Source organism: Simochromis diagramma, unplaced genomic scaffold, assembly GCF_900408965.1.
Source record: "Simochromis diagramma unplaced genomic scaffold, fSimDia1.1 OVJJ01000361.1, whole genome shotgun sequence".
Classification (NCBI taxonomy): Eukaryota; Metazoa; Chordata; class Actinopteri; order Cichliformes; family Cichlidae; genus Simochromis; species Simochromis diagramma.
Window position 1 is genome coordinate 16,201,001 of NW_024386860.1, and position 12,368 is coordinate 16,213,368.

The 12,368-nt window shown below is 39.5% G+C and overlaps 1 protein-coding gene across 10 annotated transcripts in view; it reads left to right on the forward strand.

Annotated features, from left to right (window-relative positions):
- The window catches only part of syngap1b (synaptic Ras GTPase activating protein 1b), a 173,387-nt gene that overhangs the window by 112,502 nt on the left and 48,517 nt on the right, over positions 1 to 12,368 (forward strand). For all 10 annotated transcript variants that reach the window (XM_040030787.1, XM_040030790.1, XM_040030784.1 and 7 more), the window contains one exon: positions 10,333 to 10,424. In XM_040030787.1, the coding sequence (XP_039886721.1) occupies positions 10,333 to 10,424 (92 nt within the window). The remainder of the gene's footprint in view (positions 1 to 10,332; positions 10,425 to 12,368) is intronic.

Below are 12,368 nucleotides of genomic sequence, written 5' to 3' on the forward strand. Positions count from 1 at the left end.
CTGAATAGCTTTGATAAATTTAGACAGCTGATAAGGTGAAAATGCAAGTGTGCTAATATGACAGGAAAGACGATGACCAGGCCACCTGTTTTGGTTTTAAATTAATCACTGCTTAATACGCTCTGCTAGCCTCTCCCATCTCACATCCTTCCTCATCATTTGCATAAAGTCTGTGGATCGATTTATATACGGACTCTAAATGAGTCTTTGCATGCACCGCCACCTACATTTCTCCACTCCGTGCATGCTGAAAGTAAAAAAGGGTCAGTGAGAGTGTATTATTTTTGAGAAGTGAATTTTGGTCTGTATTCAGGTTGGAGAGGACAATTTCCAAAATGAAAAATCTCTTTGCACCCATTCTCACCAAATGATAGATAATGTAGCATTTGGAGTAAATCCTGAGCTATGTAAAAATATAGGAGGTATCCAACTATGCAACTTCTGCAATGTACAGCAGGTCGTACTTTTCCTCAGAATTGCTTCCTTGGACTGTACCACCTACGGATGCACAAACTGCAAATACCAGGGACATGTAGTTGTTCTTGTCCTATGGTCTTTTCTGCTGGGACTGTGGTCGAGCATGTGAACAAATATGATGTAAATCTGTAACTATTAGTGCCAGTATTAGTGTTTAGCTCCCTTGAGAATTTTATTTGGTAATAACTTGTAAATCACACTTGCTAAGTAGCACCAAACAGGAGTACCTACTGTCTTCAAGTTGTGTTGAGATGGAGTGGAGAACAGAAACTGTAGATAAAAGATGGAAACGTGAAGTCATCCATTGGTTTGTGAACTGAGGCTTCAATCTAAGCATTGATCATTAGAGTTTATTAAACCTAAATAAGTAAATGAATAAACTAGATGTGAAAAGAATCATTAGTTAACTGAAATTTTTAAAAAATAAACCTTTAACAATAAGAAATGTAATCTGGTACTGTACCTGATAAAGTTTTGGTACTAATGTTTTTTGAGACTTGGAATGTTTGCACATATGCGAGTCAACTGTATTTACAAAGTATTTCGTTTTTATTGTAATTTCTATTCTGTCTTAAATATGTCCCTGATAAATAACCTCAATATTACAATAATTAAAAAGGCTATATCTAAAGTATGAAACCACAACCCTATCAGGGAAATGTTTCTTTAAATCATTGATCAGTTCTAAAGGTTGTTTTCTTCTATTTGCAGCCCTGCTGACTACAGTGAAGAATGCAGGTCTAAGGCATTCTAATTTTCAGACCTGGAAGCTACTGATGTCTGTTAAACGCAATGTTTGGGACATTAATGGAGATGACTGACTTGTTTGACTAGTGAATGTAGTAAGGTAGAGATGTAGCATTGTATGATACAGTAGATATAGCCTCTTCTACATAACCACGCATTACAGGTTGTTCACTATTTCACGTGTTGTTCCATCTAATTCATTTACGTTCCTTTTGCCCGCTTTGTCTGGTTTAAATCAAAAGCAATCCCAGATTGACTGGCATATACATGCACACCTGCAAATGCCACCATGTAACATATCACCCAGTCAGCTAGTAATTTGCATGTTCTGTCCACGTTTGCGTGGGTAGCCTCCGGGTGCTCCAGCTTCCTCCGACAGTCCAAAGACATGCAGTTTGTGGGGTTAGGTTAACTGGTGATTCTAAATTCCTCGTAGGTGTGAATGTGAGTCCAGCTGTGTGCTCCAAACACATAAAAGAGGACTCGAGTGAATAAAAGTTCTGGTGGTGATTTTTCTAAGGTATTTGACAAACTATGCATCATTTGAAAGCACAAAACATTGTGCTTCAGGCATGCTGAACTTTTTAAAGGCCACAGATATAATAACATTTTGTATATAACAAAGTGATTTTTCTTACCCTTTTTTTGGCATCTTTATGTGCACATACCAGTTAAGAACACAATACTTGAAAGCTTTTAGTTCTTTGTGAAAGTTCAAAGCCATTTTCCAAACTTTTACCAGCAGAATATACACTATTGTCGACATGGGGACATCAGCACCCACTGCATGTTTTATTTCTTTTCTTCTTTTTTGTTGTATAGACATATACTGTTAAAATAATAAGACACAATTAGTATCTAAAAACAAAACAATTAGAATAGCATTTCATGCTAAAATCCATCATACAGGTGTTTATCTTTCTTCCACTGCTGACACTGCCCCCACGCCATCTGTGGTAGTGCGATCATGCGCCCAAAGTAAATGAACTGTTATTGGTGAAAAAATCACAATATTTATAAGAAATTTCACAGCACTCTGCTCTGCAATTCTGTAAAAAAGCAATTTGGGATGTTTGCATGAAGATGCTGCAAGAGTCCTCTAACAGAAGGCCAAAGATTTACAAATATACTGAAGTTGTTGGTTTAAAAAAAAAAAGAAGATATACAATTTAATAATCTATTTTGTAAGTTCCATGTTTTTAACAGTATTATCATAAAATTATTAAACATCAGTAATAAATGACAGGACAATTTTGTCTTTTGTCAATCCCACCATGAAATATTGTCCTCTTACAGTGGATTGTTGTTTCTGTGGGTTAACATTTTCTTTGTAATGCACAGAGAAACTGCACACTCAAGCTTTCATGCTGCATAACTGTGAGGATTGAATACATGGGGTCAAGTTTCTAGATCATCTCCCCTCTAGCATCAGCTAGTTTGCTTATGCTGGTTGCTTAGCTATTAACTTATTGCAAGTTGGACTCTTGGTATTTGGAGAGCAGGCTTGCTGGCAGACATACATGTATGTGTGCTAATGTGATGACCACCATTTGTAGTGTAGTGTCCTGCTACATGAACAAGCAGGACTTTAAAACTGGCTACTTATACCCTCTCTAAGGCATTGTGTTGCAGACCAGGGCATCTTTAAATTGCAGTCATGATTTATATACTGTGTACTATAAGTCAGCTGTAATCTGCCCTCTGTGACCAATTCTGCAAATTACAAGAAAGGGATTAGTATTCCCCCTTCAGATTTTTTCTGTATGTGTGTATAAATAAGAATAAAAGCAGACAGAGTGCTCACACTGGGGAAAGCCTGGAAAAAGATCATGTTTTGGAGGTCAAACTGCATTTAAATCGCAACACTGCTCCGGAGTCTCTTTGGACATAGAAAGTAAATGCTTGCATGGCACATGGGATTCTTGCTCAGCAGTTTCTAATATAATGAGAAGTGCTCCGAGTGAGATCTTTTTTTAATAATAAAAAGCAAGGTATTTCATATCTTATTACCGCTTTAAACTTGTCAAGTGGTTATGTTTTTGTTTTTTTTGTTTTTTTTTTTTGCTTTTGTTAAACTTTTTGAGTATGTAACAAAACAAAGATTTAGATCTAGTTTAGAGTTTAAGATGTGAAATCACAGCATCGTAGTTAACGTAAAAAATAGGAACAAGTCTCAGTAGTAGTTCGGTAAAAAGGTCTTATCATACCAGAGAGCCTTAGTCACATATGGCTGCAAGACACACCAGGCATCAAGAGATGAAATGGTCTCACATATGGTCTAAACAATAAACTGACATGGTCATCATGTCATCATTCATTTGTTGCATACTTTTTTGAAGCCTTTACTCTGGCATTTTGACTGCCATCATTGTGTTTGTTGGTTTGTTTGTTTTTGAATATGGACATAAGAATATTTAGACAGACTGTAGAGCTGGGAATTGGGTAAAACTAGTGCTGGTTGGTTAATTTCATTAATAAGACGGCTCATAAATTTTGGTTAGACTTCTGTGGTATATTACACACACAAAAAAGAAAACCTGACAAGTACAGCTAGTTAATAATAACAATGGCTGTCACGAGCGGTAACTTTGAGAAAAGATAAAAACCAACATGAACCATGTGTTTGTGCGCATGTTTTTGTGCTGTCCTCAGTCATATACTGGCTCACTGATTTTGCAGAGATTAACCCAAACTTAGAATCCCATTTTTACAGTGTCTATTAATACAAATTAACACTGAACAAGTGAAATGGCAGCCACCCATCAGTTAATTTTAACAGTTTTTATTTCTCTGCTCATTTTTGCTTAAAGTTGTTTAATTTTACACGGCGATTGGGTTGCCTTTGTAGCCTTTGAAGTGGCCATTTCTGGAACGGATTTTTGCACTTCTACATTGGCATCATTTTTGGTTGTTCTGTTTGCTTTGCTAACACCAATCGCTACCGGAGCTGAGAGTAACTCTGGACTGTGATTTCATCAGCTTTTTCTCACTCATATTTGCAGTTAGCTAATTGTTATAAAATAAGACTGCATATGTGAGAGTTTTATCCCGTTGCATGTACTGTGACGTTGATCTGTGCACAGTGATCCAGCAAAAAGATAAAAAGGTGCATTTGATCCAGCTGACAAAACAAGATCAGACTTGATGTTTTTCCACTGATGATCCACATCACTGGCTAGGAAGGCAGCAGTAAGCACAAGACATAAACTTTAGAACATAGAAAACTGGTGTTCTCATGGGTTAAAATGACAGCTGCAGCTACCAAAAGCAGACAAAGACTTCTGCCCTGAATAAAACCCTTCAGTGGAGGATGTAATAAAACACATGCTCTGTGTGGCTCCAAACTGGCACCAAAAGGACAAAATGTCTTAAAACACACACACACAGACACACACTTTAAGGGTTATGATAGTACACCAACTCACAGGCTGCTTGTTTTTGTGATCTCACTGTCTAAACCCACAAAAACAGTCCAAACTTTGTTTTTGCTGTCATAATACTGCTGCCAGTTGAATCCTAAATCACCATTCTCTTATTTGCACAGTCTGCTCCTCCTGGTTACACTAATTAGTTTGGGAAAAGATAAATTCCGAATTGGATCAATAAGCTGCCTGTTCTACGATCTTTTAATTGCGTTTGGCGCAGTCGTGATACATAAATGTTGATAGTATAACTTGCAGATTTACAGGGCATCACCCCTGATAATTTCCAATAATTAACACCTCTTGCAGAGTAACAAACACCTAAGAAACTGTGAGTGATACTGAGAGAGAGCCATGGCTCCTTCACAAGATAGCTGAAGAACTCTTTCCAAGTTCATGAACTCATTCAGTATCTCGAAAGCTAAAGTAGATCACGTCCTGGAATAGTTTCAGTATCTTTAAATTCATCAAGGAGAACCAGATACCAATAAACTTTACTTTCTTTCATTCATTTTAGTCTCCGTAAAAGCTCCAGTTTCATTTTATTCAGTTGAAAAAAGGTTTGCTGTTATATAACCATCAAAATAACTTTTTATATAATTATGATCAGCTGTCAGAAGTGTCACATTTTATTGTAGATTTTTCTCTTCTTCTGTGACAGATTTAAGACTCCTCCACTTGCCTGTCATCCAGCCTACAGGTGGTAAATTTTGAAGGTGTACATTTTGGGGGGAAAGGGATCTTGGTGCGTTTTCCGACAAACTCCGTGATGGTCATTTATTTTTCCCACCTTGTGTGGGTAGGAGAACACTGCAGGCAGAAAGAGGGGCAGGCTCACAGTGAAAGGATTGCCATTTGGACAGGTAAATGACAGAGAATGAGAGCAGAGGGCCGATGAGGATAAAAGAGGAATCCAGATAAAGGTAAGTATGAAGAAAATGGAGGGCATCTACATGATGCACATATCTGAAGGGGAGGGAACAAGAGGGTGCAAGGAGGTGAAAGAAAGAGAGAAAGATCAAGGGCTGAGGAGAGGTAGCAGGGTAAATGCACTATTTGAATTATGTAAAATAGCTGCGTGGGAGAGAGGAGGCGTGTGTGTGTCTGAGTGTGACAGAAGAGGCTGAGAGAAGGAGAAAGCAAGGAAAGAGCACAGATACCAGCATGATCAATGTGAAAAGATGTGAGATGGGCTGAAATACAGGAAAACAATATCAGAAATTTCAACACATATAACCAATTTATTACCTGTATCACATTCATCACATTTAGCGTGTTGCAGGTCTTTTCAGAGGGCCGTGCTGAAAGTAAAGGGAAAAACTGGACAAAGAATGTCTGATTAAAACAGGATTAAAGTAGGCTTTCATAGGCATCTTCCTGATGAGTTTTTGGGATAGTAAAAGTGATGATTTAAGCAGGTTTGGTATGGTGATCCTTTTCTAAGAATGATGAAACACGGTAGCTTGTGGTAACTCTACATATTTACCGTGGCTCTGGATTTTATTTAAATTTTTTCAGCCATCTCAGTGGTTTGGCTCTGCAGATGGTAATGTCTAATATTACCATAATATCTGCAATCTCTGTCTCTGCACTTTCATCGTCAGGAGTCGACCAACCAATCTTAAGCTGCGTCTATATTGCAAGTGATTTGCAGCGCCATGGTGACCAAAAACCACTGAAACTGACATTTTTAGATTTTTCAAGCAACTATGGGCGAAATAACTGCTGCCAACGGGAAGTGGGCGGGACCTGGAATAAACCTTCCTTAACTACTAGACAAGCGATTGAAGGGGTTACCGACTGCCACGTTGATTGACACTTGACCTAGAAGGTTACCTTGGCAACCAGAGCCTGGAATGTCAGCAAGTGACCAGATGTCAGTTTCAAAGCGAAACACTTCCAGTGTGGGCACAGCTTAAGGTCCCCTGAGTTACCAAATCTCCTGAAAGTTTCATTCTATGTCAGATAAAAACGAGCTAAAATGATTTATGCACCTACAGCACCTGCTTCACACTCTCCACTCTAATTCATCCCATAGGTATTCTATCGGGTTGAGGTTAGGACTCTGTGCAGGCCAGTAAAGTTCTTTCACACCAAACAAAACTACACTTAGCACAATGCAGTCAGACAAGTACCGCTGAACTAGCAATCGCCAAACCCAGACTTGTCCATTTAACTGTCAGATGGAGAAGCATGATTTGTCACTCCAGAGAACACTGCTCTAGAGTCCAGTGGCAGCGAGCTTTATACCACTGCATCCTTTGCATTGCACTTGGTCATGTAAGGCTTGGATCCAGCTGCTCAGCCATGAAAACTTCATTCCATGAAGCTCTCTGCATGTAGTTTTTGGGCTAATCTGAAGGCCACTTGGAGTTTGGAAGCCTATAGTGACTAAGGCTGCAAAAAGTTGGGGATCTGTGTGCAGCATCTGCTGACCACGCTCTGTTATTTTCACTTCATGTCTGAGTTGCTGTTGTTCCACCTTTGTTATAATACTTCTAACAGTTGACTGTGGAATATTTAGTAGGGAGGAAATCCATGCGTCTCGTCATGGTACCTGAGAATGACCCGTTCTGTCACAAATGTTTGTAGAAGCAGTCTGCATGACTAGGTGCTTGATTGTGTACACCTGAAGTCATAGAGTGATGATTTGGATGAGTAAGTGAATAATTTTGGCAATATAATATATATTGATTAATCCCCGCCCCTTACTGTTTGGCTTCATCGCCATATCAAATTGAAAATAATTTGTCCTCCAGCTAGTCCTGATATCAGTGGTGTTTTGATCTGGTTGTTATTTTCCACATAAGTCTTTCTTCTCTTTCTTACAATATTTTTTTACTCAGCAAAGAACTGATGTGACACAACAGATAAATAGTGGCTACTTGTCAATAGGCACATGGCAGCTATTAAGGCTGATAAAAGTACACGCCAGTTTTAGCCTATATGTAGACAGACAGTGAGACTGCTTTCCTTTTGTACCACCATCAGATTTGCCAAACTAATGACAGCCTCTGCTGCACTTTGTGTTTACTGTTAATTAGCATAAGCTAAGATGATAACTGGTAAGCATGTTAGCATTGCAACAAGTCTTGTTGTGCCTCTAACATGCCTCTACCTTAGTGAACACAGAAAGGTCGTTACAACTGTGTTGAATTTGTTAGGAAGTCATTCTTTTTTCTGTTGCTAGAAAGGTTTAGCTTGTGGTACAGTTTATGAAGATACTTAGCTAACCATCATTAGCCGGTTTCTGCTGTTAGAGCAGCAAAAGTTGCTATGTGTTAGTTGGCATATTGTAATGGTGCTTTTTCCCTACATTCATGCAACTGAAAAATATACTTTTCTAGTATTCAGCAGTATTCAGCTGTGTGGTATGTTGTAAACAAAATTGTATAAATTAGAAATGAGTGCACAGAAATTTCAAAGCAGAATTATAAGTGAGTACTACACATCCTTACAATATTCTCACCTGTCTTTTATTCATTGACGTTATTATATATAGATACTTGTCACTTCTTTAACTCTTCAGAGATTTTATTTATTTACTTGTGTCGCAGATTTCTTCCTGTAAATCTTTATTGGCCTATAGGGCTGCCACGATTAGTCGACTAGTCACGATTACATCAACTATCAAAATCGTCGAAGACTATTAGTCGTCAACGATTTTGATAGTCACTAATAGTCGATGGGTCGTTTGAAGCTTAGTAAGATCCTGAAAGACGCAAGGATGCCAGCTGCCGTTAAACGCCAAAGAAGAAGATGAAGCAGTCTGCGGTATCGTAGCTGTGTCGAAATTCAGGGGCTACATCCTTCGGAGGCCGCATTTGTAGGCCGATTACATTACAGCAATCGAAGGCTGTCCAAATTCAAAGACTCGTCCAATAAATGCGGCCAATAAATGCGTCCTCTTTTTCCCCTAGAGTCGGGTGTGTCCGTGGCCCAACCTATCCCAGAATTCATAGCGCGGCCAAACCAATTCCATTTTCCAACAATGGCGGCAGCTACTTAGTTTTAATAATACTCTTTCTTGGTCACAAAATAAACTTTTAAGATAATTTCAGGCGAGGCAATATCTGCTCGATTTATCAAGACATCACATATTTGCAAAAGTGCGCCGACGTTTTCGGAAACGTCTGTTAGCCACTAGCTCAATAGCTCACCGGGAGGTCGGCGAGAACAGCGAACTCCCAGCACATCGTTTTCAAACCCCCCGCGGTCTTTTGCTACTCAGGTTAAACATGATATACAAGTCACTTAGATAACTTAAAAATATTATTGTTTGGCTTTTTTCAGTGTTTTATTTGTTCTTGAGTAAATCAGTTTGGCTAAGATTAAAGTTATAGTTTTCACACAGCTGAATAAACGTTAAACAGTAAACTCATTAAACACAAGTGTGAGGTGGTCGAGAATTTTCTCCAGTGTCATGCTATGTATTAGCCAGCGAGGAGCAGATGGCGAAGTTTATTAAACTCCACCGAGATAATCTGCAAAGTTCAGTTAGCACATACCTTAAACACTTCAAGCTGTAAGCTAATGATAGTTATATAAGAGCAGATGCTGCTGGTGCAATAAGCTGCACGTTTTATGTCCATGATCTGATTTGTTGACTAATTGCAAAAATAATCTGTGACTAGTCGACTATCATAATAATCGTTTGTGGCAGCCCTATTGACATATAAACCAACAAACAGCTGTTTGAAAATGTAAACTATTATCTCAGTTTTGGAAAGCCACACGAAGCTTAATAAAAATGAGGTTTTAATCATTTCTTTTTCCACTGGAAGAAAGGGTTTGTACGTAATTAACAAAATCCTCCATGTATCTTATGAATGTACAATTTATTGATTTGTAGGAAAAAGCAATTAATTAAAACTGTGTATATGTAATTATATCCTGTGAAGTCCCATTGAGAGTGCAGACATTTGGTGCAGCGACACAGAGATAGAATTAGCATTTGGTTGGAGGACAAAAGTGAAAGACACAAAGATCAAAGTAGGCAATACTTTAAATTCACAGTCAGTGAATTTTTGAGTAAATTTTATAAATAAAATTCTGTTGTTGTTTTTTTGATCCGTTAGTTGGCCTCCTGTGTTTTGTTTTTGCTCCTCTCTGTGTGCATTCACACTCTCTCCATCATCCATCAAGTGTAGGACAGAACTTTATTTCTTTACTGGACAATTTGCTGCATTATGTACTGACTCAGAGACGGAAGTCGATAAGTGTTTTGTTTGTTTAATGCTCGCGCCTCTCTACCCATGCATCTCCCAGTTCCTCCCCTCAACATTCAGACTGTTAACATTTGCCTCAGCTGACAACCAGACAGAAAATCTATCTCTCCACTTTGTCAGCCCCCACACTCTCAACAGATGAAAGTGCATAAGAGTTTCTGTGTAGCGGCAGAATCTGCAGTGATGCTGGTGAATGGGTGTGACCTTGCATGGTTTTATTTCTGTCTCGCTCACCTTTGACCTCTATCGAGCTCTCATATTCTTTGGTTCCTTCAGGCAGAATGTCAATATCGGCTGTCCCGCAGCTGTTTATTTCCACATTACTTTGTCCACATCCTCTGGCTCTACCTGTGTCCTGCACTGCAATTTTTGTGTCCTGGCCTCGTATTACCATTGATGTTTTCCTTCCACGGATGTATAATAGTGTCTTACCCGATGACCTCCTCTCCTTTTCGCAGATCATCGCGCCCGGCGGAAGAGCATAGCCACCGGGAAGCAGCCCAGCATGGAGGTCCCTCCCACTGCCCCCCTTCAACCCTTCCGACAATCCGTGAGTAACCCCCACTGTTCCCGGCCTCGCTCGCTGCCTCCATCCCTCTCGCTGTCCCTCCTCCCTCCTCCCGCCCTGGGTCCACCGCACACCTGTGGCCGTCGGGCCAGCGGCACCCCGCCTCACCCTTACCCTCTCTCCCTGGCCGTCTCCCCCTCCCTCGCCTTTTGCCAGCAGCAGCCGCAGCAGCAAAAGGGCTTCAAGAAAGGTTCCGGCACGCCCCCCTTGCCCCGCTCGCTGCCCCTCTCCCCCTCCCTGTCCTTCACCCTGCCTCACTCGCCTGCCGCCTCCTCCTCCTCCCCCCCCTTCTTGTACTGGGGCGGAGACTGGAGGGCTGCCGGTTCGAGTCCAGTGGCGGGAGGAGCATATATTGCACCACTGCCCCCTGTTGAGGTATGTGACACAAACATGGCTGAAGCAGAGACACTGGCTATTTTTGCATGCTACACCGACACTCATACAGGCGGCTTTTGGCCCGACAGCTAGGAATGTGCATGAAAGAAACACGTTCACACAATTAGGCTGCTGGTATTGTTAGCAGGCGCACATTTAAAAGCTTAACACCAGTTTGTTTAAAAGCTTTTAACTAAGTATTTTGAAATTGAAGGTATATATTTTGTCTAATGTTATATTTATATTCACATCATTCCAGATGGGCATTATTCTCCATTCTTATTGCAAAAATATGAAAATCAATTGTCTGACTAATGCTTTAATGGGCCTATTCATCAGCATTAATGTTTGTCAAAGTTACTTCATCGTTGTGCGGTAATAGAGATTAGCCTAAGTACAGATCAGATTTTAAAAGACATGCACAGCAATTTGTTAATTTGTTTGTTTGCATGAGCATTATTAAGGATATAAAATAATTGAATTTCATGAATATTTTACAGGGCATGAGACAAGCCAAGACTCCCCAGCAGGAAAAAAAAAACTGCTGGATGATAAATGGATGAAAATATACAAAAAAAGAAGGCAATACAAAAAAAAATAAGAAAATGAATCATGTTTCTAATAATCATTCTAAATGAGTTATTTCATTTTTAGCATTACATTTATGTTTAATCTGTTTGTGCTTTTATAATGGCTTCTGTTATTTTATGTGGGCTTTTAAGTTCTTTGTTTATCTTTAGAAAAACTGAGAGGAATGCATTTAAATTCCAGATTGCATTCGACCTACAAAGGCAGTTCACAAAACTAAAACTGTTATTAATTAGTAAACATTAAATGAATAAATCCAGAAACTGCAGCAGGCAAAGGCCAAGGAGATCAAGGAGAAGAGAATGCTTTTTAAATACTTTTAAAAACTAGATTGCAATAAAATACACTACTCAGTCTAAATGTCATCTGTACCAAGGGTCTGAGACTATATCCACTAATAAGAAGAAAATGCTCTGGTTTTTCAAAGAGCTGAAACATTGCAAATGTGATATAAAGCAAATGTGACTCGTAGTAAATAGGCTAAAATGCACCAGATGCCTGCTATGATTCATTAAAGTCAAATGAAGATGAGCAGCATAAAAAGGTTGTGTCACTATTATTTCGGGGATCATCGTGACTCTTTTTAAACCAGACACGATGTCTGTCAGAGAAGAAGCGGGCAGCTGACACACGAAACATTTTGTGTCTGCGGGCACAAATAATCTGTTTTTGTTTCATTAATGGCAACAGAAACTCAATCACAAGGTATCAAATGTTAACGCGAAGGGGCTTAGAGGATTGACTGGTGTCTTATTAAGTTTGTGCCAGCAGTCTATGTTGCCCATCTCCTTTTCCATTATTTCTGCTGGTGTTTGCACACCGTTACTGTAGCTGGGAACGGCAGGATGTGTTTTCCTCCCATCACAGGAAACTATTTGCTGCCCATTCACTGCTGCAGTATGAAAAATAGCCGCCACTGACTTGGAAATTGCAGAAGCAAGATAGTCCATTACAGGAAATGTA